Source organism: Ammospiza nelsoni, chromosome 10 (assembly GCF_027579445.1).
Source record: "Ammospiza nelsoni isolate bAmmNel1 chromosome 10, bAmmNel1.pri, whole genome shotgun sequence".
Classification (NCBI taxonomy): Eukaryota; Metazoa; Chordata; class Aves; order Passeriformes; family Passerellidae; genus Ammospiza; species Ammospiza nelsoni.
Window position 1 is genome coordinate 9,927,537 of NC_080642.1, and position 23,384 is coordinate 9,950,920.

General features: G+C 52.6%; 1 protein-coding gene across 2 annotated transcripts; it reads right to left on the minus strand.

Moving 5' to 3' along the window:
- Positions 1-395: 395 nt before the first annotated feature.
- On the minus strand, positions 396-23,014 carry MASP1 (MBL associated serine protease 1). Of its 2 annotated transcripts, XM_059479303.1 has the most exons (11): positions 22,839-23,014; positions 20,615-20,840; positions 13,807-13,984; positions 13,416-13,547; positions 12,749-12,945; positions 12,302-12,449; positions 11,709-11,827; positions 10,768-10,846; positions 6,396-6,533; positions 5,354-5,428; positions 396-2,914 (listed from the first exon to the last, which is right to left on the minus strand). In XM_059479303.1, the coding sequence occupies exons 1-11, from the start codon at positions 22,841-22,843 to the stop codon at positions 2,019-2,021; spliced, it is 2,193 nt and encodes a 730-aa protein (XP_059335286.1). In that variant the 5' UTR covers positions 22,844-23,014; the 3' UTR covers positions 396-2,018. The 2 variants fall into 2 exon arrangements, with proteins under 2 accessions (XP_059335286.1, XP_059335287.1); XM_059479304.1 differs by lacking the exons at positions 396-2,914; positions 5,354-5,428; positions 6,396-6,533 and adding an exon at positions 8,992-9,194 and having other exon boundaries at positions 22,839-22,987.
- Positions 23,015-23,384: the final 370 nt, after the last annotated feature.

A 23,384-nucleotide genomic window follows, 5' to 3' on the forward strand; every position in this document is an offset into this window, starting at 1 on the left:
TTTTTCACACCTTTTAAACAAACCTCATATTGTTTCCCTCATGTCAGTTGAACCCAGACTTAATTGCTATTCTCAGCAAACAGGTTACTGCCCTCTGCTCCTGCCACCACCCCCATCTTCAGTGATGTGCTAAGGCTATAAATAATTGAAGGCAGGATCTCCTCTGTCGCCCTTTTTTTGTGATTTGTATTCAGGGGCTGCTCAGGGTCTGTCTCAGCCCTAGAAGCTGCATAGGCCAAGGCTGAGCAGCTGTCAGAGTGAGGGATGGTGTGAAGATTCTCCTGGGAGTGCAGGCGTGCATGGCAGATATCAGCAACCAGCCTTAACCATGTTCCTCTTGGAATAAAAGCCACAGGGCACAAGCTCAATACATACAAAAGTTTTATTTTGTTCTCAGGAGGAAATCTAAGAGAACCATCCTTACCTGACATCAGGTATTTTACAGAATGTAATATATATAAAAAAAGAAATACATATATATTAAAAAATACCTTGCAATTACATGACATAGCCAAGAGTACAGTTCATAGTGTATCTGCAAGTTCAACCTTCCTTAGGCCTTCTGCTCCTCTACAAGTTCTACAAATGGCTTTTTGGGTGATAGCAAAATGTCAGAGTGGCTCATCCACTGTTGGCTTCTTCCTTTCATGGAAAAACCAAAGGAGGAGGAGAAAGAGAGGCCTGAAGGAGGCTACAGGCACACAGAGAGCAGTTTTTGCATGTTGCTTACAGCTATCTTGGCAAATGAAGGAGAAAGTCCTGCTGAAGGAAGGACAGCTCACCTGACATTGTTCCTTTTTGGGACTTGTCTGCATGGGCTGTGGAGGGGAGCTGGGGAGATATGAATACTCCTGGTGTGGTAGGTGGATTTGAGTCAGTCTAGAAGGACTCGGACACCTGCAGTAGGCCACAGGAGACATGAACAAACACTGAACACCAATGGTAACCTGTAAATCAGCTAAATCAGTGGCCTCAAAAGCAGTGAAAAGGGACTAGGTTCTTGCAAGAATGAATAAACTGTCATGCAGGACTAACCAGCTCCTGAGAAAGAGATGAAAGACAAGAAAGGGTGTTTTATATGAAACGATTCTGCTGAAAATAAGTATTGCTTAGATACAGCTGATGTGAAGCTGTCTTGTAATGGAAAACTTTCCTTGGGAGGTCTGCTGTGGCTGGAAACCACAGAGCTAATCTCAGGGTGGGACTGGAGAGGGCTTCAGGTGATAGAAGATTGGAGAAATTTTTGTGGCTGGAGGTCAGGGTGGTGCTGAGTTCAAACCCTGCTCTGTGTCCTCATGTTCTCTGTGGGTCTCTCATCCCACATGGTGGGATACAGGTATCCCATTTGGGCTGGTGCTGTCTTGGCAGCTATGGCTGAAGTTTAGGGCTAAATGTGGATGCATCCTCACATCTTTGGGGCCAGGTGGATATCACCTGAGACGCTACCAAGAAGAGATGTTTATTTGCCTATGAAAATAATGGCAAACTCCCAGGACTCTCTCACTACTCCTTGTACAGAAAATGGGGTTCACCAGCGTTGCAAACCTGTGAGGTCCAGGCCTGCCCACATGGATTTCCTGCACTGTCCATAGGCTCTGAAGCTCTGTAGCTGCATCTTCTGACAGAGGGATCTGGCCAGAGAGCCCTGGGGGTGGGGACAATTGCCTGTACACAGCACAAAGCTTTGGTGTCAGGGAAACGCTGCCTCAATCGCTGTGCCTTTTTCCTGCCTCGGAGGGAAGTTCCCTGGAGTGTGGGTGAGGTTTGCAGATGGGCAGCACATGCAGAGGACACCAGCTGAGATCTTGTCCTTTGCCCCCTCCTTCCAGTTCCCTAGCAAGCATTTCCTAAGAATGCGAGTGAAGGGATGCGGGACCAAGCGAAACAAATGACCTGGCAAGGGCTTGGCATGCGTGGAGTATCGTGGCTATTGCTTGCGAAAGACCCGAGTCTGGAGCACATTAAACAATAACAACAAGAAGAAAGGGAGCCGCGGTGGCAGCAGGCAGCTTAGTCACTCATCTCTCCAGCTCTGGGTCCAGAAATGTCCATCTCTCTGAGGAGCCTGTTTTCTGCTCCACCCAGTCCACGTAGTTGGAGACCTTGGTGTACACACCGTACACCTGCTTGCTGCCGCACTCCTCCGGGCCGCCCCACGAGACCAGCCCTTGGGCCACCCACCTCCGCGTTCCCGGGTCCTGGATGACGAAGGCTCCCCCACTGTCCCCCAGACAAGTGTCCTTGCCCCCCTCGTAGTAACCAGCACAGAACATGTTCTCGGTCACGCTGTAGTTGCCCGAGCGCGACTCGTAGCTGGTCTTGCACTCGGCGTGCAGCACCACGGGCAGTTTGACATACTGCAGGATGTCAGACAGGGTCCTCATGCCTGAGCTGATGATCTCGTCCACTGTGATGTTGGGGTTGGAGATCCCCCAGCCAGCCACCAGCCCCAGCGTGTTGGGGTGAGGCCCCTCCAGCTCGTGCTCAAACTGGGGCAGGCAGACAGGCATGACGTACTTCCCCATGGTCACCTTCTCCTTCAGCTTCACCAGTGCGATGTCGTGGTTGTAGTTCTGGATGTCAAACTCCTCGTGGAGGATGATCCTCTCCACCGTCCTGTTGACAGCTTCCATCTTGTTCCTCACGTCGTGAAGGGCCAGGTAGACGGTGACGTGCTCCTTGGAGACGGGGATGACGGTGTTGTCCCGCCGCTGGGACCGCAGCACGTGGGCGGCCGTCAGCACCCAGGACTCTGAGAGCAGCGCCCCGCTGCCGAACCATTTGTCGTTGGGCACCCGGGACATGTCCTCCACCACAATCAGGGCCTGCCAGGGGAAGAAGCCGGGCTCCGCGTTCCGCCCGCCGATGATGCGCTTGATGATGCCGGGCAGAGGACGAGCCGGCCGGCCACACACTGGGGACAGAAGGGACAGCACAGTTACCTCCAGCTTATTTATCTAGGGAACAAATGAAAGGGGCTGTGTGGCTGGTTATCTCCAAACCAAACACTCTCTTTTGTCCTTTTTGGTTTTGTTTTTCTTTCCATTTTCAGTTTCTTGAGGGATTTGGCTAGATCCACACCACTTCAGATGCAGAAAGGCCAAATGAGTAATCTTACAGCCTCACTGTGACCTGTGAGCTCAACCAGCCCTTCACAGACCTTTCAGGCACTTGCTTGGCTCCTGCTCAGTGTGCCAAGAGACCCAGGGGAATGATGGTGGGAGGACTGGAGCTTGACATCAACCCAGTCTCACCCCTCACTGAGACCTGTCATGAGGTCTGTGCTCTCACAGCCATGGCATTTGCCCTCCTGGAGCTGCTGTGGCTGGAGAAGGCTCAGCCATGGGATGTTGCCTAGCACCATGGGCTTTACTCCTGCGTCTCATCAGCCACAATTCTGGCAGCCAAACCAGAAGCTCTCTGCTCAGCTCTTCAACAGACCAGAATTAATGCCTGAAGAACCCTGACATGGTGCCTGCTTTGCTCCCAGAGCTTTATCTAGGCACAGTGTTAGGAGGGTGAGGGAATCAGGATGTTGAAGGTGGCTCTGAAAGGTTGGACAGGGTAGGGAGGGACAATTCTGTCCCTAGGAAATTTAAGCCTTGGGATATGGCTGTTGGTGGTAGGGCTGATTCCTGCCTGTGGCAGCACTGTGGAACAGGACTCAGGTGGCTTGGCAATGCTAATATCACTGGGAGGTTGTGGGAGCCTATTTGGGCATGTCCTATATCTGAAAGAGTCCTGAATCACAGCAACTCAGGTGCAGGTCTCATCCCTCTCAGTCTGCAAAAAAACCCCAGATCCTCCATGGAAAGTGCTGGGACTCTGCCTCAATGCCACCTGTGCTGTGAGGATGCAAAGCCCCACAACCAGAGGCTCTGACCCCTCAGGGTGGTGGGGTCAGGGTGAGAATCAGTCTTGGGACCAGGGCAGGAGCACTGGAAGCTGCTACTGCGGATTTGTTGAGGCTGGGGTCTGTATCTTGGAAAAATGTAATTCTAGCAGGGAGGGAACATGGTGAATGTGTCTCTGCATGTGCTCCACACCCCTGCCTTTCCCAGTGCTGAAAGGAATAAAAAACATGCTCAGGAAAAGAATTCCTGTGTCCCAGCCCAGCTGCTCTGCTGCACCGAAGCCGATGGCTGTCCCAGGGAGATGCTTTTAGAGGAAGTGCATGCAGCCAAATATTTATTAAATTACATATCAAAAATGCTGACCAGGCTGCAAATGCTCCCACTAATGGCAGAGGCAGGCATGGAGCAGAGGTTCCTGGAAGAGAGGTTCCTATTGATGGGGAGGTGCGTGAGACACGGGAAGATCTGAAGAGCAGCTGGCCAGCTGCTGCCGGCAGATGCCGATCTCAGGAGAGTGTGACCCTCTCTCTGGGATTTTCCATTTTCCTGAAGTCTCTCTGACTCCTGTCACTAATCACAAGGCCTGGAAATGGCCCATGAAAGCAGCTATGGCCCCAAAGCTGTCCCCGTATGCTCCCAGCTCAAATTAGTTCAGGCTGAAACATCAAGCAGAGATGCAGAGAGCAGCTGCCACAACAAGAGCAGCCACAGCCCTGGTCTTGGAGTTTTGTGGGATGCAGGGAGTCTTAGGAGTCCTTTCTCTAGCCTTGCAGTGTCTCAGCATGGCTGGAGAGCAGATACCCTCCATGGGGTTGGGCCAGTGTCTGAACCCAGGCTGGTTGCAGCTGCAGCTGCTGCATGGCATGGATGCCTGCACCTCTCTGGAGAGCCATCCCTGCACATCCCACTACAGCCCACACCCAAACTGCCTCCAGGCCCCTGACGTGCTAGCCAGTCTGGCCCCATGCTTGGCCATGGCCACAAACTCCCAGAGACTTTTGTTTAATCCCAAGCAGGTGCCTGGCCTGGAAACTTGCTGGCTGCAAACATTTCTGCCACTGCTCAAAGACTTGGGACATTTCCTTCCCTGTAAAGCAGTTTGTTTTTTTCTGGAAGGCTTGAAGAGGTGGTAATTGCTACTGGATGTGTACACACTGCCAACAGGAGTTGGCAGCCAGGTAATGCTCTGCTCTTAGCTAAAACCATCTCCAGGGATGCTGGCAGCTGAGCATGGCCAGGGGGCTGCTGGAGTGGGGAGCTTGAGGAGCCCTGACAGCTGGGATGGCTGTGACCCCAGTGCCACCACTGCACCCTGACCCCCTGGGCCTGCTGGGGTAGCAGGAAGCCTCTGTCCCCACCACCCTGCTGGCCATGCACTGTGGCACTTGGGTATGTACAGCTGGCACTGTCACCAGGAGCAGGGTTCTTGCATGGCAGCATGCCCTCCCTGTGTCCCTGCTCTGCACCCCTGGCTGTGTGAAGCCACCCCTGCACAGTACCTGGTCTGCAGGATGGCAGCTTGGTCCCTAGCTCCTCACTCCTCCACTGCCCCAGCGCATCGCACGTGTAGGTGGCTGCAAGAGAGCAAAGTGTTAGCTGGGCTCTGGTCCTGGCATGAGGGATTGTCTTTTCCAGTGAGGAGACCTTGCCTGGCTGTCAGGGCCCTTTGAACCCTTTTTCAGAGCAGGAAGTGACCTCCCTTTTAATGCCCTTGGCCATGGTAGCCCTGCCCCCATGCAGGGACATGTCTCCATCCTCAGTTTCATTGCCTGGAGCTGTCTGGAGGGCTGTGCTATGGCCTCAGCCTCTGCTGGCAGCTGCCTCCATACAAAAATGCTGCCAATGCCCATTCTGATAATTCATATGTGATGCTGGGACCATATGCAGGGAGATAAAAGCAGGAAGACAAGAATGTGAAGAATTCTTTTGGCTTTGGTTGCTGAGGGAGGAGAAGGGAGAAGGGCTGGGCTGTGAATGCACCCTTTCTAATGTCCAGAACTGCGTCTGGAGGGTACACAGAATTGTGATAATGATAAACCAACCTGTGGTTTTTCTTGGTTGTGGACCAAGGGGGATGGCAGGAAAAACTCAGTCTGATATGATCCCACCACTATCTGTTCAGCTTGTTCTGTGCTGAACACTTGGGTACTGGAATGAGAAGCCTTGCAGAGTCCTTCCAGAGGCTACTCAACCTGGTACTCTCTCTAGCAGCAGCTCCTTTCACAGACACACAGAAAATTTTGTAGTCTGCAGGGAGCAGATGGCAGGGCGAGAAGGCAGAATGCAAAACAGACACTCACACCGCTCTGCTGAGGCTGTGAAACACCCAGGCAAAGCGGCCAGCAGGGCCAGCTCCATCCTACCTCATTTGTCCAGTCTGACAGTCCAGGCAGGGCAGACACAGGGCTTGGTATGTGCAGGCTACATCCACAGCCTGCTGTTTGCAGAACACCCTGGAGCTGCCATCCCAGCTCCCCCTCTTGCATCCCACGTGCCCACCCTGGCTGTGCCGTGGGGACGTGGCCTGGCCCCACTGCTCACCGGTGCTGTTGGGGGCCATGTGGTAGTAGGGGTGCTGGCAGTGGTACTGGATGGATGCCTGGTAGGTGGTCAGGTTGTTCCTGGTGGAGAAGGTGACAAAGCCATGCTCCAGCTCTGGCGGCGCCTTGCAGTCAGCAACTGAAAGCCAACACAGAAGAGGGGGTTGGACCCTGTGCTGTGGTTTGGGGTGTTCAGCCAGCCAGCAGGCAGGTAGTGCTGGGCTCTGGCCTGGGATGGTGCTCTTGGGGGGCAGACCAAGGGCCTGTATGGTGCTGTGTCCCTTTTCTCTGTGGCACTGCAGGGGGCTCTGGCCTGGCAGGGCAGGCTGGCCCTGTGAAACCCTGCCATGGCCACCCTGCACAGACAGAGCACACGAGTGGCACCAGGAACACCAGCAGCCTGTCCCACCCATAGGCTGTGTGACCAACACTCACACTGGTGGAGACCCCAGGCCCAGGAGCCCCTTCATGAGGGGTCAAGATCTCTCTGCTGCCCCACTGGGAGGGGAAGAAGCCTGTCCTGGCAGGTGAGATGGTCCCAGAGTGTGTCTTTGCACTGCTGAAGTGTGCAGGGAGAGGCAGGCAGTGATTCACCAGCTGTGCCTCAGGGGTGCTCCTCTATGTACAAGGCTTTGCTGAGAGCACAGCCCTGTCCTTCCTGCTCTGGTTTTGCTCACCAAGAGCTCATGAGCATTTATAGATCAGGTGAACAGCCCTGGGTCCTGGCTGTCCTGTGACAGCAGGAGATGAAGGACATGGACAGTGTGGCTTGGCTGGTCTGCAGGCAAGGGGGAGGCCAGTACATGTGGGTGAGACCAAACTCCTCCATCCCCCAAGACATCAGCAGGGTTGGCTCTGCTTTACCAGTCCCTGGTGTTGACTCAGGGTGGGATTGAGGAGAAGAATTTTGCCCTTCCCCATGGCCTGTCCATGGTTCCCTTTCTCCCCATGACCTCCCAGAGTGTTCTGCCCTCTCCCCATGGCTTGTCCCCTGTATTAGGTTAGTGCCAAACACTCAAGGGAGGGCCCCAGGCTGTGGGAGGGTTCATCTGCCAAGTCCAGGAGTCACCTCCTTGGAGCTGAGCCTCCCTCCCACGTGGGCAGCTCACAGCACATTCAGGTGATGCTGTGCAGCCTTCCCCTCCCCATCCTGGGTGAGCTGCCCCAGGGGAGGGCAGGAACCAGAGTCTGATACTGCCAGGAAATGCAGCGCTGTGCAGCTGGGTTCTGCTGTGTTTAGGATGAGGGGCTGAGTAGGGAAACAGTGACTTTGCAGTAAGTCACAGTGACTTTGCAGTAAGCAGGTCCTGTGGGTCAGGGATGATGTGAGGTCTGTTGGTTCCCATGTGCTCTAGGATGTGAAGGGAACGAGGAGAGTACTCTTAACTGATCCAGGCTAACAAAGAGAGAATTCACTGGACACAGTAGCTGGAACCAGGGATATGGTCCACTGCTCGAGATTGTCTAATTCCTTGGGTGAAAAAAGCCTGATTTATGGCAAAATACTGCAGCTCACCATTCCCCAGGATCCCCTTCACTGTCTGTAGAGACAGCAAGTGATGGGATGAGTGTGTAGGTGCAGGCAGGCTGGGTGGAGACTCTGGGTTTTCTTGCAGGAAAGAGGGAATGAATGTCAGGGGACCACCCTGACCACCTCTGCTCTGGGACTGTTTATGGCTGCAGGGCAGCATTCACAGGCCTGCACAGCCCATCTCATCCCTGTGTGTCCCTCAGACCTGGGCAGGCCTGATCCCTGGAGAATGGGCTCTTGCAGAGAGGTGTTGCTGCACCAGTGTCCCAGGTCCTGCTGAAAGCGTGAGGGGAGGGCATTCCTTCTGTGAGCCTTTCTAGAGTTTTTCCTCAGGAAAGGGGCCATTTAGCATCTCTGTCTTTGTAGGACCAGAAGTGGACTGATGTCCCCAACACACATCTCCTCCTCCTCTCCCTCTCGTTCACATCCCTGCACCCTCCTAGAGGAGCCTCCAATGCCTCAGGGAGAACAGTGTGCGTGCCCATGGTTCCTGGGGATATGAATGGGGCCAGATACCAGGTCTGGCCTCCTTGAGCTCCTTGGGCAGTCAGCCTGAGGCCAGGCTGTCCTCACCTCTGCCAGGCCAGCCACGGGGAGCAAAGGGGAAGTGAAGGAACATCCATCCCCCTGTCTTGGTGCCTGCAGGACAGGGCTGGTGATGCCAACCCATCCTCCAGGCCTTCTTGTCCAGAGGGTCTGAAAGGCACCAGGACTCTTGGAGAGAGGAGGGGAAGGAGTGTTTCTTATTTGCAACACTGGGCCAGTGAGGAAGGACACAGTGGGAGACTGAATCCAACCCACCAACCCAGCAACCGGGCGGCCGTGCCACAGTCCTTGCACAGCTGCCTTGGAGGGGGAGCCAGGGCGGCCCAGGAGTCCGAGCGCAGAGGGAGGGATGCAGAAATGCTGGGAGCCAGCAGCAGCAGCACGTGGTGCCCAGGCAGTGGTGCTGGGGCAGGTGGGCCCCCTTCCCTGGGGCAGTGTGTCAGTGGCAAAGGGGGGCTCGGCGTCCCTTTCCTTCACCCTTCTCGAGACGGAGTTAAGAAAGCACCAGGCGCGAGGGTTAAGAGTGCCATGCCGGTTAGACAAGCCACAGAGATGGATTTGGCAGCCAGGCCAGTGGAAAGGGAACCTGCCCTGGGTACGGGACAGATCAGAGGGGCATCGAGGCAGGCTGCCCGTCGGGGCGGCACGGCCGGCGCCAGCCTCACGCGGCCACTCGCTCCGAGCCGGCTCTTCCCTCTGTCTGGTTGTCGGCTCTATCTGCAGCTGCACCGAAAGCACAGTGGAAGGAGGAGAGCAGAGAGAGAAAGCCCAATTAGTAGATGAGCGGAGAGAGACATGCAGGAAACCCAGCCCCCAAAACACCAGAAATTGTTAATGAGCTCCCAGCGAGCTGAGCCAGGGTGGATGCCAGCGGAGCCACGGCCCTGCTGGGGACCCCCTCACTCTGCTCAGCCAGGGCAGCCTGGGGGTGATGGCTGGGAGAAGCTGTCACAGGTTTCTGTTTAGCCTCTGCAGGCTATGGAGCGGGATTTTATCCACTTTGCTGAGAAGTTTTCTATTTTCTGCATTGTTTGTGCCCTGCCTCGCACAGACATCCCAGGGAGGTGGAAGTCTGTAGCCTAGAGGCCTAAATTGCCCATTTAGGGGCTTCTTGGCTTTCCAAAGATGTCTTAGAAATTTAGTGTAATGAGTCATATTACACAAGAAGCTGGAACAATGCAGGTAATAATCTCCATTTTCTCAAAAAATTAGTAATTTTTGGTGCTAAAAATATTTACCTAGATTTTGTTCTAAGTTTTAGACAATGCAAAATTTTCTCTGATCACTGTTCAAGCCAGATGAAATCAATGGGAATTTGTGGTAGTGTGAGTGTAGGAGTGAGGAGTTCCTCAGTAGGGCAGAGGCATCACTGACCCCACAGCTTTTAAGGAGCCCTTTCAGTTATTAATCTATTTAGCAAGTCTGAGAGGCTCCCAGTTTCCATTTGGCCTGAGAAAACATGAATTAGAACTCCAGAAATACTCTTTGTTCCAAGGTAAGATGCACAATTATTGAAAGCGTCTGCCCAGATGAGAAGAACCTGGATCCCAAAACATACCCCCCTGCCTCTCCTGGAAGGACCTGGGACAATGTCTGACCATGTTTGCTGCTTTTCTCCTCTGGACCAGCCTTACAGCACTGAGCAGCAGTGAGAGCCTCCCTGAGCTCTGAGAGGTTTGGAGGATAAGGACAAGGTGTGATCAGATACATATCTCACACCTGAGCTGAGGGAAGAACTGGATTAGATGAAAGAGGAGATAATTCAAATTATCACCTGTCCTTTCAAATGACATTTCTTTTCTTCTCTCATTTTCTCCCATTTAAAGGTTTGTAAATATTTGGACATTTTGCCCTCCTCTCTCACTTACCTGAGCAGTGCTCAGTTTAGGCTCATACCAGGGACCTCTCTAATGCCCTGCATTCTAATAGCCTCCATTTGGAAGGAAATTTGGACCAGGAACTAGATTATCCCACATTGTCCCAGGCTTACCTGACAGAGCCAGTTCTGAAGAGCCAGGCTTGCTCTTTCTTTGACAGGGAGACAGCAAAGTGGCTCACAAATCAAGTTCTATGAGTAATCTGAATGAAAGCACCAATCTCCTGCTTGTGGCATTTGGCCTGAGCCCCGTTATGTTATTCAAGAACAAGCCAAAAGAGCTTTGCAGGGTTACGTAGCCTCTCTGGCTGGGTTTGTGTCTCTGAGTAAGGAACTCCACTCTGGCAGGGCAGCTCCCATTAGCATGAAATGATTTTAGCAGGAAAAGGACATTGGCAGGGTAGGGAAGGGTGTCCTTACTTTTGCAGATAGGGATCTTGTTACTCCACGTGCCATCCTTCAGACACTCGATCTGGAAGGAGTCGCTTTCCACGTTATCCTGTGCAGAAGGTACCAACAAAACAAAAAACAAACCACATTCTAGCAATGTTCAAAGCAAAGAAATAAATCTCTCAATAAAAAGGGAATTTCTTGGTGATTTAGTCAGGTTATAGCTAGCATGCCCTGGAAGAGGACTTTTTAAGCTAAAAATTGCAATAAAATTGTAATGAAAAACTTGAGGTGTTTTCTTGCTGCCAGCAACTCTGTGGCACACTGAAAGCCAAAGAACTGGAGTCACTTATTCCTGTTGTGAATGATGGGATGGGTAAGGAGGCAGCTCTGCATGAAGGATGGGACTGGGAGGAGATCAGAGAAATACCCAGGTCCATGTTGGAAGTCAAAGTGGGCTACTTGCTTGGAGGGAAGACAGCCACACCATGAGTCAGCCATGCTCTCTGTGGTTCTCAGCTGCTTCCCAGAGAGCCTGCCAAAGTCCTGCCCTCCTGACTCACTAATGCTGTCCCCAAGTCCCTGAGGACCTCCCAGTCAGTGGAGACTGGCCTCTGCAGGGCTGCTGAGACAGTGTCCACTGAGGTGGGGGGCAGGCAGAGCCCTGGCAGCTGCCTCAGAGTTTCTGCTGATTTTTTTCTCTGCCAGGGGACCCAGGCCTGACATTCTGTGAGGTTGCTGCCTCTGGAGGGATGCTGAGAGGATGGCTCAGGGAAGTGCTATCTCCTCTTTCCCTCTGCATCTTTGGAAAGGAAAGGTGTTGGCTCTCAGAGGAGGTGTTTTCCTTGCCCCTGGGAAGGGAATGAGGATGATGTGTGATTGTGTTCACTCTCCCAGAGATGCAGTGGCTCTGAGAGGAAGTATCCTCTTCTTCCTACCCGTATTCCCATCTCCATGTTGTCAACCCATACCTTCAGCACTTTGTATCCAGTGTTGCAGCTGATGACAACCTGGTCTTTGAAGGTGTACTTGGCTTGAGAAGGCTCAATTTTCCCATTGATTGGTGGTTGCACCAGCGGGCATGGGTTTCCTTTGAATAGAAAGCAAATGAGGCTAAACAGGGGAATAAATAGAGCAAATGTAAAGTCCCAGCTCTTCCACCCAGCCCATGTAGCAGAATTTGAGCATCTCTGCCCTGCTTTTACCCTTAGTCTACACTGGCATGGCACAGCCAGGCATGGAGGGTCCATGTCTTTCCTTCAGTCTGTAATTCTCTGTCTTTGAGCATTACAAATCTGGGAGCTAATAACAGTAGCTTGTGCCATTATCCTGCCCAAAATTGTTCTGCTCTGCAATATGGTCTTGTTTCAGAGCCCAGTTGTTGTAGGGAAAAAAAGAATCATTTGGAGGGAGGGCTCCATGTTACTTTAAGCCTCTCCTATTGTGATTTTTGGAACAGATCCTTTCTGGAGACAGGATCACAGACTACCAAATTCATGCTGTCCACCTTTATAAAGCCCTTCCCATTCCCAAGCCCAGCAAACAGGAAAGCAGCAGGAGTTACCAACTGCTGTGTACGACAGCTTCCAGCCCCTGTTCTCTCCAGAGTTGTCACTGTGGAAGCGGATCTGCACGCTGTTGGTTTGGGTTTCAATGCGTCCTGGGGACTTTTCTCCACAGAAAGGTCCAAACTCCTTTTGGCCTGCTTGGATCTGCCGAGGGAAAGATGACGGAGGGATTTGAGGGGGCTCTCTGATCCCTGAGGCCAATGGGTGGGGCTGGAGTGGGGCTTAAGCACCATGTGTTGGGAGAATGTGAACAGAAAGAGGGTCACTCTTGGTTGCGGGGGTCACAAGCAGATGTGGGTGAATAGACATGAGGTGAATAGAGCACAAGGCTCCTGTTGATTCTATCACCCCTGTTTAGACTGGGGCGATTCTGATCCCATCACCAGAGCACTGGGCGCACAAAAGGTGAGTGTGAGAGGAGGAGAGTGCAGAGTCCAGCTCACCTTGATGTGGTCATATGGACAGGTCACCTCGGGGTGGTCTTCCACGTCAAAACTGTCCTCAAAGTTGAGGGTGATGAAGAAGCCCTCCTCCAGCTCGATGCGGTACAGGCAGTCTGAGCTCTTGGGGTAGGGGCTGGGGAAGTCGGCACTGGTGATCACCCCGCTCCTCTGGGTGTAGAGGTTGTCACTGCACTCCACTGAAACGCAGCCATGGCTCCATCAGGGCCCTGACAGCCATGTCCCAGCCCTGACCAACCCAGGAATCCTCCCAGTGGAGTGGGGTCTGTTGGGTGGATCATGGATTCCAAATATGGGTACATGGATCCCAAATATGTGTCCATGCAAGGAGAATCTCACACAGCCAATTTCCAAATATGCCCATGGCACAGAAGCCCTGGGCTAAGAGCAAGTCCCAGCTAATCTACATGATGCAGATTCAGAGCAGGGACTAAAACTTTTCATTTTTCTGACTTGAGGAGATCTATAAAGCTTAGCTGAGGAGCACAGCCCCTGGGAGTAGTCCCACACTACTGGTTTGTAGGGGAAGAAGCACCTCATCCCTGCTAACAGCCAAAAAAGGGCTGTTTTGCCTGTGCTTGGAAGGTGTGATGCCTACTCAGGGACCCTCTGTGTGCCCATGCCTGGGTGTGGGCTGTGCCTGTGGTACCTTTACAGGTCCTGTTGTCGGAGTGCAGGATGTAGCCAAACCTGCAGGAGCAGTAGTACCCGCCAATGTAGTTGTGGCAGTAATGGTCACAAGCCAGCTCCTCGTCACTCTTCTCCTGGCACTCATCCACATCTAGAATTGAGTCAACAAGGAAGGGAGGTCACTTTGAAGCTCTCCACACATCACTCTTTGTGGGGACATTTGTCATAACAACAAGAAATCCGTTATCCCATGTGGTGGGTCACATGAGCACCCAGTGAGTCCCACATGGCCCAAGGGCTGCACACGAGTTCTTCTCTTGCCAGGGAACCCAAGGCTGACCTGAGATGTGGTCCCTGCAAATTTGGTTCCCTGTCCTAGCAATCTGGCCATGAAGCTCCAATGCTCTTACCCACGGCGGTGTAATGGGCATCGAAGCCAGTGAAGCGTTCCTCGTTGGAGAAGTCAGACCTGAAGGTGAGCCCCATGTAGGGCCCTGGGGACAGGATCACTTGCTGTCCTGGAGCCTGCTCCGTGTCCGTTGTCTCCCTGCCACAGAAGGTTGCCAGCTCCTGGTCCTCAGTTTCAATCTGTTGGCAGAAAGAAGGGGTGAGCCTGGAGAGCCCGCTGTGTGTTCCCTGGGGAGATCAGGCTGGGATTGGAATCATCCTCCCTACCCGGGAGCTCACACCTCTGCCTGTGCTTGCCCAGGCTGTCCCTGCCAGGACTCACCAGTGTCGCCATAGAGCACAGGGATTCAGGTCTGCCTGTTCTGCCTGGAGGGGCCTCTGAGGCAGATGCCAAGAGCCTTTGGCATCCAGGATGTAGTGAGGAGCTGGGGGATGTAAAGGGAGGACGCAGGGTGGGAGCTCATTTGGGAGATGGGATGAGATCATGGGGTGGCAGTGTAGAAGAAGGGATGTGAAAATCAGCCCTCGGCTGTGTCATTCCCACTCAGAGCTGGTGGCACCTGAGATGCTTCCCCTCACCTCTTCCCATGGCTCAAACACTGATCCATCTGTGAGAGGGGCCTAGAGCAGTCCCTGCCTATTGGTTTTGCATCAACTCAAAGCAGCAGCTGTAATTTCTGTCCCTTGGGCTGCCTTGGACAAGCTTGGTCCTGTCCCTCCTACCCAGGCTCTCTGTCTGGCTCCAGAGCTGTGGCTCCAGGCACTGCTGGGACTCTGACCGTGCCCCCAGAGGGCTGAGGAAGGGGAGTGATGAGCCAGGGTGCCCTGTTGTCATACCAGCACATTCAGTAGTCTCTGTGTGCATCCCTTTAAAACAGAGCCTTATCTGTGCCTTAAAGCACTGTAATCCCTGCAGAAAACCCTTCAGTTTTCCATGGAAACCCTCTCCTTTCCTTTTTCCCTGCTGTTTGCTCCAGCATTAGTCCACCTCCTTCTCCTACACATCCCATCCCCAGCCCCTGTCTCAAGCACAACCTCTCCCAGGCAGTTCCCAGCACCCTGCCTGCTTTCCCCTGGGGATTTGAATATGAATAAGCCTCGGCAGAGGAATGTGATGAGCACCACCAGGCAGCCACCACTGCTCGAGCCAAGCCACCGCTATTGAGGCTGTGATGAAGTCTGCAGCCCCCCAGCACATGCCTGGGGAAATCAGTCATCTGCTGGGGGCCCATGGGGTCCCGGAGGTGCTGGAATGCTGTCCCTGGCTTGCTTGGCCTCAGCAAGAAGAGACCCTTCTCTGACTCCGTCCCTGCCACCAAGAGACCCCCAGGATGTGCCTGCTGGGGAGGGTCTGGGCTGAAAGGGAAATTTCCCAGAGCTGAACAAACAAGAGGAAACTCGTTCACACCAGGGAAAGCCAACATGGAAATGGCAACTCAGCATGCCTTGACATTGCCTCCAGATATTTTCCATCCTCTCATACAAGCTGGAGCTGGCCAGAAAAGAGAGACACTTTCCGATTATAAATTTTGGGAATTTCGAGAAAAACACACGCACCCTGCTTTGGGGACAAAAACCCAATTGAATTTTTTTTTTTTTTTTGTGTAACAGCGTTCTGGGGCAAAAAAAGAAAACAAGTAATTTGGGCTCCATCTGGTTTCAATCCCTTTGAAATATACTGTGGTGCTTTAGAATTGCTTTTAAATCTGAAAGATTGTTTTGAAATGAAAAAGTGTTTCAGACTGAAAAACAGGAGTGCCATCACCAGCAGCGAAGGAAAAAGGCATTTCAGCCCTGATGCACAGAGTGGGCAGTGCCAGCACGTGGAACACAGCCTCTTCCACAGAAAATGCTTTTTCTTAAGGAAATCTGTGGGAAGGAGGGATTTCAAGCCAGCTGCTCTGTGTGGGGCTGGTGGCTGTCACCCCTGTCAGAGTTCAGAGCCACCGCGTGAGCTCCCATTCCTTGCCTTCAGCCCCAGGGAGTGCAGGACCTGCAGTGCAGCATTCCCAAAGTGCAGGAAAACCTTCCCAATGCCCTGTGCCTCTGCTCTAGGATGCTGCAGCCATGGGGCCAGCCCCAAGCATCCCTGGATCCCTGGATCCAGCCCTGGAGCAGCAGGATGGGCCCCGGGAGAGCTGTGCTCTCCTCACTGGAGGTATCACAGCCCCTTATCTGAGACGGGTCCCATGCCCCGAGCCACAGGGAGCAGAGGCAGCCCTGCAGCAGTAAACTAAACACAGAGGTCATCATCCCTGGTTAATATTTGCTACTTCTGCTGGGGACTGTATACTTTTTTGTAGATCATTTACATCCAGCGAGCAGGCTGGTAATTAAATCCTGGTTGTTTGTTTGGAGTTTCTCCCTCTCGGGTCACGATGTCGACGTTTTCACTAGAGAAGATGTGTCCCTGAGGGAAATATCAATTGCCACAGAGAAATTCCCTATAAAAATACGCTGAAAGAATCTTCCTTTGAAAAATAAAATATAGCAACACCCTTGTGCATTAAATTTACCCATGCCAATGCTTCCTGCTGTCTTCCCTGCTTTTTCTTGTATCCTTAGTCCCTCATTAAGACTTCTGCCCTTCTGGATAGAGGCAGATTGGAGTCCCTCTCTGGTTGTGGATCTATCCCTCTGCATTTTGCTGGTGCTGTGGCTAATGGGTGTCCCAAGCTGTGGGGCCCCTCTCTGCCCCACAGCAATTCCTCCCTTGGGCAAAGGAGCTGGGATGCCTTGGCTGGCAGGAAAAAATGCTATCCCAGGGCATGGGCTGTTGCGGATGCCTGGGAGCGCTGATGCTCTGGAGGTGCCTCCTGCAGCCAGGGGGTTAATAAAATGCCAGAAACACCGAGGGGAATTTGGCCAGGCAGTTTGGTGTCTGCTGCCCGAGAGGAGCAGGCAATACAGAAACACAGCCGCCACCCGCCCCCCTCTGCAGCCCTCCAGGAATGCACTAATTGGACTGATGAAGGCCAAACATACCACTTGTAATATATATAAATGGCTCATTAGGCAGAGAAATCGCAGTGCTGGGCTGAAGACACTGGGAACATGACATGGGGAGGAGATGCTCAGAGCCAGGGCAGGGCGCGCAGCGGCCCCCGCAGAGCAGCCCTGCAGAGTGTGGCAAGAAGGCAACACCCAGAGCAACAACGGGGCTTTTTCCACAATGCTGCTTCTGCTGACTGCTGGGAATGAAGCAGGGACAGCCCCTGCAAAAGCCTCCATCTAAGTCTGCTGGAGATCTTCTCCCCAGGATACATCTAGGGTCCTTTCATAAGCTGCAAACATGAAATTGCCCTGAATTTCCGTGGGAGCATAGGTGGCAGCCCTGCTATGGGTGATGAAGGAGGATAGTTGGTTTCCTGGGCTGTGGATTTGGCTTGGCTCCAGAGACTGTCCCTTCCTGCACGGCAGCTGCACCCATGTGCCCTACGTACGGGCAAGGTTTGTTCCCTGGAGGGGCTGGGGGTGAAAAGAGACCCAGGCAGGAGGCTGTGGTCCTGCAAGAGAGGATGACTTGCTCCCATGCCTGGTCTCCCTCCTCCCCCTGCACTGTCCCCAGTGGCACAGGGGAATGGACTCTGCAGAGAGGTGGCACTTTCCTATCAGGATAGGAGGGACAAGCAGCAAAGCCCTGGGCTCTCCCAGCTGCCTCCTGGGGTTCACAGTGCTCCTTTTGGGACCCCACACTCCCAGGGAATGAATGAGCCCCAGCTAGGGCTGGCTGACAGGACCAAAAGAGGATGCTCTCCTCCTGAACCCTCAATTCATGCCAAACCTTGATTTGTGCTTTTTCTCCCTGGTTTGAATAGAGGAAGGTGTACATGGGCCCTGTGCATCCTTGTTGCAGCCCCAGGCTGGGCGTGCACTGCCCTGAATGAAAAACCAAGCCTGTTCCCTGGTCCTGCATGTGCCCCACCAGTGCCTCATCAGTCACTGGTGGGGTGTCCCCCCATATTCATTCCAATCAAGGAGCTGGCTGCCAAGCTCTTGGGGGCTGATTTCATTCCAGGGCTTGACTGAGCAATGTGCAAAACCCCACTGACAGCTCCCCAGGCTCAGATCTCTATAATAAGCTTGGGGATTTACTCATGATGGCCCTTTAGAAGCCAGGATGCCCATCTCCCTGTCACTGTACTCCTCAGTGACACTGTTCAAGTCATTTATCCTGATTTTATAGTCAGAGCTGTGGATTTTTGGGTGCCCTGGGCCAGTGCTGCAGGCTTGCAAACCATGGTGAAACCCTCTGCAAATGAGGAACCCCCAGACTGGCTGGCTGTGGATGGTGATGAGCTGGGCAGAGCCTGCTGAGCAGCACAGCAAAGGAAGGAGCAGGAAGAGGGTGGTGCCACATGCACCTGGCAGGAGGCTGACAGCAGCCACCAAAGGTGAGAGGCTGTATCCAGTGTGCTGAGCCCCAGAGCTTGGCTCTCCAGCAAACTGGAGTTTTCTGCCTGCATGGGGGGCTTCTCCTGGTGGGTATTTTGGGGATGGCTGTTCCTCCCACTCCTCCTGGCTCACTTCCTTACTGAAGTGCAACTCCCCTTCTCTGCCATGCCCATTTGCACAAACAAGCCTCCCATGCTGTGAGCATTTCTTCAGGAGCCACGTTCATTTTTTACATATACACACAGGGGCACGCGTGAATGTGCATATATATAAATAAACAGCTATTGTTTTAATTAGCCATTGTTTCAGAGCTCTGGAAACTGTTCCCTCCTGCAGACCACCCCGAAGGCAGAGGTCTGTGAGGGTTTACAGCTCACATCACCCTGAGCTTGCCACTTGGGATGAGCTTCTACACCACTTAAGAGCTTGGGTGTGTGGGCAGCCAGGGGGTGAGGGAAGCAGGACACAGGAGCTTTCTGCCTGTCCTGAATTGAGTCCTCACCTGCTCAGCCCCTTTTAAACTCCTTCTTACAGCAGTCAAGATGAGGAAGACCCTGAACAAACAAGAAGGTGTTCCTTCATACACACAGAGACACATAACCATGTATTTAACCTGTCCAACTCTCTGGCATGTGGTGCTGCAGAGATCAAAGTTACCCAGGAGCTCAGAAAGCAATGGTACAAGTTCATAGATGGGGAATCCATTGAGCACCATGGAACATAGAGCTCTGCCTGTGTTTCTCAGCTCCCTCACTGTCACCAGCAGAATATTACAGAGAAGCACCTGTATGTGCTAGGTCTATAGTTATGTTCTATAGCCATGCACTGTGGCCTCTGTCAAAGAGAGGGGTGATTGATGCTGGTTTTATAGCTTGCACTGGTGGAGACAGAGCTGGACACACAAACCCAAGGAGGAAAACAGCCACGGACTCATTCACTGCTCTCCTTAATGTTTCCTAAGCCAGTGGTTTAGCAGCATCAAGAGTGCACCCTTACCCAGCAGAGTAACCTCTGGATCTCCTGGAATTCATCCATTTTCATCACTTTCCAAATGTAATTCTGTGGTGGAGGCTCCGCAAGCTGAGTTATAGCCCCGAGCAAATTTATACAGCTGAGATCTAAATCCCTGTGAAAAATACCTCCTTCTTATGGAAATCCAGCAGCAGGGAGAGATGTGGTGCCAAGTTGGCACCATGGCCAAATAACAGGGAGCCTTATGAAAAAGGAAAAAAGAGCAGGGGGTGAAGGGCAGGAGGAGGGGTAAAGATTGGAATGGGGAAAGTTTCCAAGAAATCTGTTCCTTGAGCTTACTGGGGTTTTAAAGCAATATATCTCTATATATGTCCCTGGGCCCTTGTGCTTGGAGAAGATCCAGGAGAAGCAGAAAGAGCTAATCAAACCTCAGTGAGAGCTGTTAGTAGCAGGGTGAGTGCCAGCACAAAGGGGAAATTAAAGCAGGGAGCAATAGACCCTAGAGGGAAAAAGACACAAATGTTTGCTTTGTTTTCTTAGGGCAAGAATAAAACAATAATTTCAATTATCTGGCAAATAGCACCAGGGTCAAGTTCTGTGGTTCCAGACCTGGAAGCAAGCTCCACTTGCCTCTGTGTGAAGGAGCAGGGTGGAGCTTGTCCTGGTGATGATGTAAGGTGTGTTCAGCCAGGCAACCTAGAAAGCACCTGCTTGCTACTGCTTCATCTGCCAGAAGCTCCACACTTGAACATCTTCAGAGATCTGGAGAGCCACCCTTATCCTGGATGTGAAGGAAAGCCCTGCTTGGAGAAACCTGTGGTGTACAGACAAGGTTGCTCTGGGGCACTGCAGTGTGTGGCCACCCCAGTTTTGGGTGGGTTACCACCCAGCAGAGAAGCAGACTGAAATATTTGGAGGTTTTGGCCACGGCAGCTCCCTGGAAACCTCCATAGCATTCTCAAGCTCAGGTCTAACCTCTCCCTTTTGCTTCCTGTGGGGATGGACAGGGTGTCCTGAGAGCCTGCAAGGTGTGGCCAGGGATCCAGGCTGGCTGCAAGATGCATCCACAGCCATGGCCTGACAAGTGTGCCCAGCTCAGGGCATCTCCTGGCTGGCATCAGAGTGGCACAAACTGGTGCTTAGCCACAGGTGTTTTATCAGCCCAGAGGTGTGAAAATCCCATTGGGTGCAGTAAGAATTAGATGCCCAAATACTTTCAGAAATTTGTTTGTCTCTGGGTAAGCTCTGACTCTGGTGTCCCACTCCCTGTTGGTCCAGTGGGTGCTGCCAGCTTACCTGTGCTCTCCCTGTGGTCCACTGGACTAAAAACTCCTGAGCCCAATAAAATGGGGAAAACTGTCCTGTTCCCAGCTTTTCCAGCACTACCCTTTCTCAGCTGGCCAAGCAACCCTACTGTCTATCCCACCACCTGTCACGGCTCACCTTCACATAGTCGTATTCACAGAGGTAGGATGACTCCAAGTCAAAATGCATGAAGTACAGCTTGATTTTAAACCCATCAGGCACAGAGATGTTCCAGGTCATTTCTGAGTCACTGGGATAGGAGTCGGGGAAGTTGGGAGACTGGATCTCCCCAAACATGTCTGTCAGCTCCACAGCATCTGCCACACAGAGCAGCAAGGCACAGAGGGGCCAGGCCAGGGGGTACCTGGAACACACATGAGGGGATGAAATGAAACTCTGGCAGTGACAGTGGCTGTGCAAGGCTCATCTCTTTTCCCAGGTGGATCGTGCAAGAGGAGGTGCAGCACCATGGCACCATGAGCAACCCCTGGGAGGAGCAGGTGGGATCTGCATGTGGCTCCCATGAGGGGAAAGCCCCTTTGGAAGGTGGGTGCCACAGGTGCTGCAAGTGAGGCAAAGGCAGCTCCACAGCTCCCAGCCAGCCTGAAGTGCCATCAGGAGCTCAGTGTTTCCTGTGCTGCTGGAGCAGGAGCCATTGGCAACACATCCCTTAACTAATGGAGCTCTGGTGGGCAAATCTTCATTTAATGGAAGAATGAACATAAGCATGCTTAATAAAATAATGATGTTCTCTAAATCGATTTAGTGAAAGCATCCTGGCAATAACTGCTAAGTATCATCATTATTATTATTATTATTATCATTATTACTGCTGAGCCTCATCCTGCCAAATTGGGATCATTAACTCTCAGTAAATAGCACACATCTTTGCAGCTGGGCAAAGATGGAACCAGGCCTCAGCTTTGCAACCATGCATGTTACACTCTTCTCTTCTCTTCTCTTCTCTTCTCTTCTCTTCTCTTCTCTTCTCTTCTCTTCTCTTCTCTTCTCTTCTCTTCTCTTCTCTTCTCTTCTGAGGCTGAGATTAATAAAGATGTTTTGTCATCAAACCCATCTTTTAAAAGATCTCAGTCTGAAGACTTTGTCCCAACTTGTTCCCAATTTATTTATCCCAGAGGAGGGCAGAGAGAACAGGTGAATCTGTGGTGGTCCAGCTGACTTCACACCAGCCTTGAGCTTCATTTGTCATGAAAGGGAGCATGAGCTGAGCATTCCTTTGCACAAGGAGAGAACACCACCCATGCTGGAGGTGTGAACACAAAAGCCTGTGCTATTGCATAGGACCCAGAAAGAAGAAAGACCTCAGGCTCTTTACACATAGTTGGAGCATACAAAGGAAAAGAAACATGCAGGAAATAAGAGCCATTAAACATTAAAATTTCTAAAATAGGCACTAAGGCCTGGCAAAGGTTTGTAGGTGTATACAACAGACATTGGAACTACTTACATGTACACCTGGTTTCAAAATCAGGGCTTGATTTAGGTATGCTGGTGAGGAAATTGAAGCTGCATTAATGGATTATTTTTAACCTGTCTGTGTTCTTTCAAAACCAGGGCAGCAAATTTCTGGGGTTCATTTGTGCAGTGCCATCACTTTTCTCAGCTCTTCTTTACAAAGAAAAGTAAATGGGAGCTGAGAAATTTGGATTGATTTTTCTTTCAAGCGGAGTGAGGTTGAACATGCCCTTTGCTGACAGCTGTTCTGAAACCACAAAAATGTGTGAAGGGAAAAACTGTTATTCCTCTGCTCAGAGTACATGCACGGGGCTGGGTGCTGAGCTGGTGTAGTGGGCATCACCTCCTCCATTTCAACAGGCTGTTTTCTTGAGCAGTTCTGCTTCCTCTGAAGCAGGGGAGGCAAAACAGCATCAAACTTCATCCTCACGACCGGAAAGTCTTAACCTCATGTGAAGTGATAAATGACCGTGGTGTGCACAGAAACCTGAAGCCCACTCTGCAGGTCCCACCTCGCTGTGGCTCGGCCGTGGCAGAGCGGTGCCCATGCCGGGATGTCCCTGTGGCTGTGCCGGGATGTCCCTCTGGCAGTGCCGGGTTATCCCTCTGGCTGTACCGGGATGTCCCTTTGGCTGTGCCAGGATGTCCCTCTGGCAGTGCCGGGTTATCCCTCTGGCTGTGCCGGGATGCCGCTCTGGTTGTACCGGGATATCCCTTTGGCTTTGCCGCGATGCCGGCGTGCACGAAGTGCGGCACGAAGCCGGGCCGTGAGCACTGCCCTGTTCGCTCAGGACAGAGGAACTGGAACCGATCCTGGAGAATCCCTCCTGAGCAGGACACCCCCCTGCCCGGCCGTGCCCGGGCTCAGCCCGTGCGGGGTACTCACCTCATTTCGCTGCTGGGGGAGTTTCCCGGCGGCTTTGGTGCGGAGGATCGATGGCTCGATCCTTGCGGGGGACGGCTCTGCCTCCTTCCCGGCGCTCCGCTGTCCGCCTTATCTCTGTCCGGAGATTTGCGAGCGTGTGTGCGCCTATGTGTGTGTGTGCGTCTGGAGCTGTCTGGCATTTTCCATGCAGGTCACGCCTTCCCGTGCCTGCAGCGTTCCCCGCATCCAGGCAGGCAGGCAGGCAGACCTGCCCGCAGCCGAGCCCTCCTCCCCGCCCGCCGCTCCCTCCTCTCCGCCGCGGGGCTGCCCTGCGCTCCAGCATTCAGCGCCGTTTTTGTCTTCCCTAATCTCCAGAGTTTTGTGTATGTGTGTGTGCCCATGCACATTGTGTTTTCTCTCTCTCTCTCTCTCTCTTTTTTTCTCCCCCCTCACAGCCTGCTTTGCCAGATGGCTAAAATTTGCCTCTCAATAGGGTCTCAGGCTCCAGCAAAAACAGAAGGCAAGAATGTGTGAAAAAAAAAAACCTGTGCCGGGATAAATAGCTTT

Bases quoted from the DNA above. Each gene is read 5' to 3' on its own strand.
- MASP1 (XM_059479303.1), bottom strand. The intron at 13,548-13,806 runs GTAAGAGCATTG...ACTCAATTCTAG, and splicing joins TGCCCATTACACCGCCGTGG to ATGTGGATGAGTGCCAGGAG. The intron at 12,946-13,415 runs GTACCACAGGCA...GCTGCGTTTCAG, and splicing joins CGACAACAGGACCTGTAAAG to TGGAGTGCAGTGACAACCTC.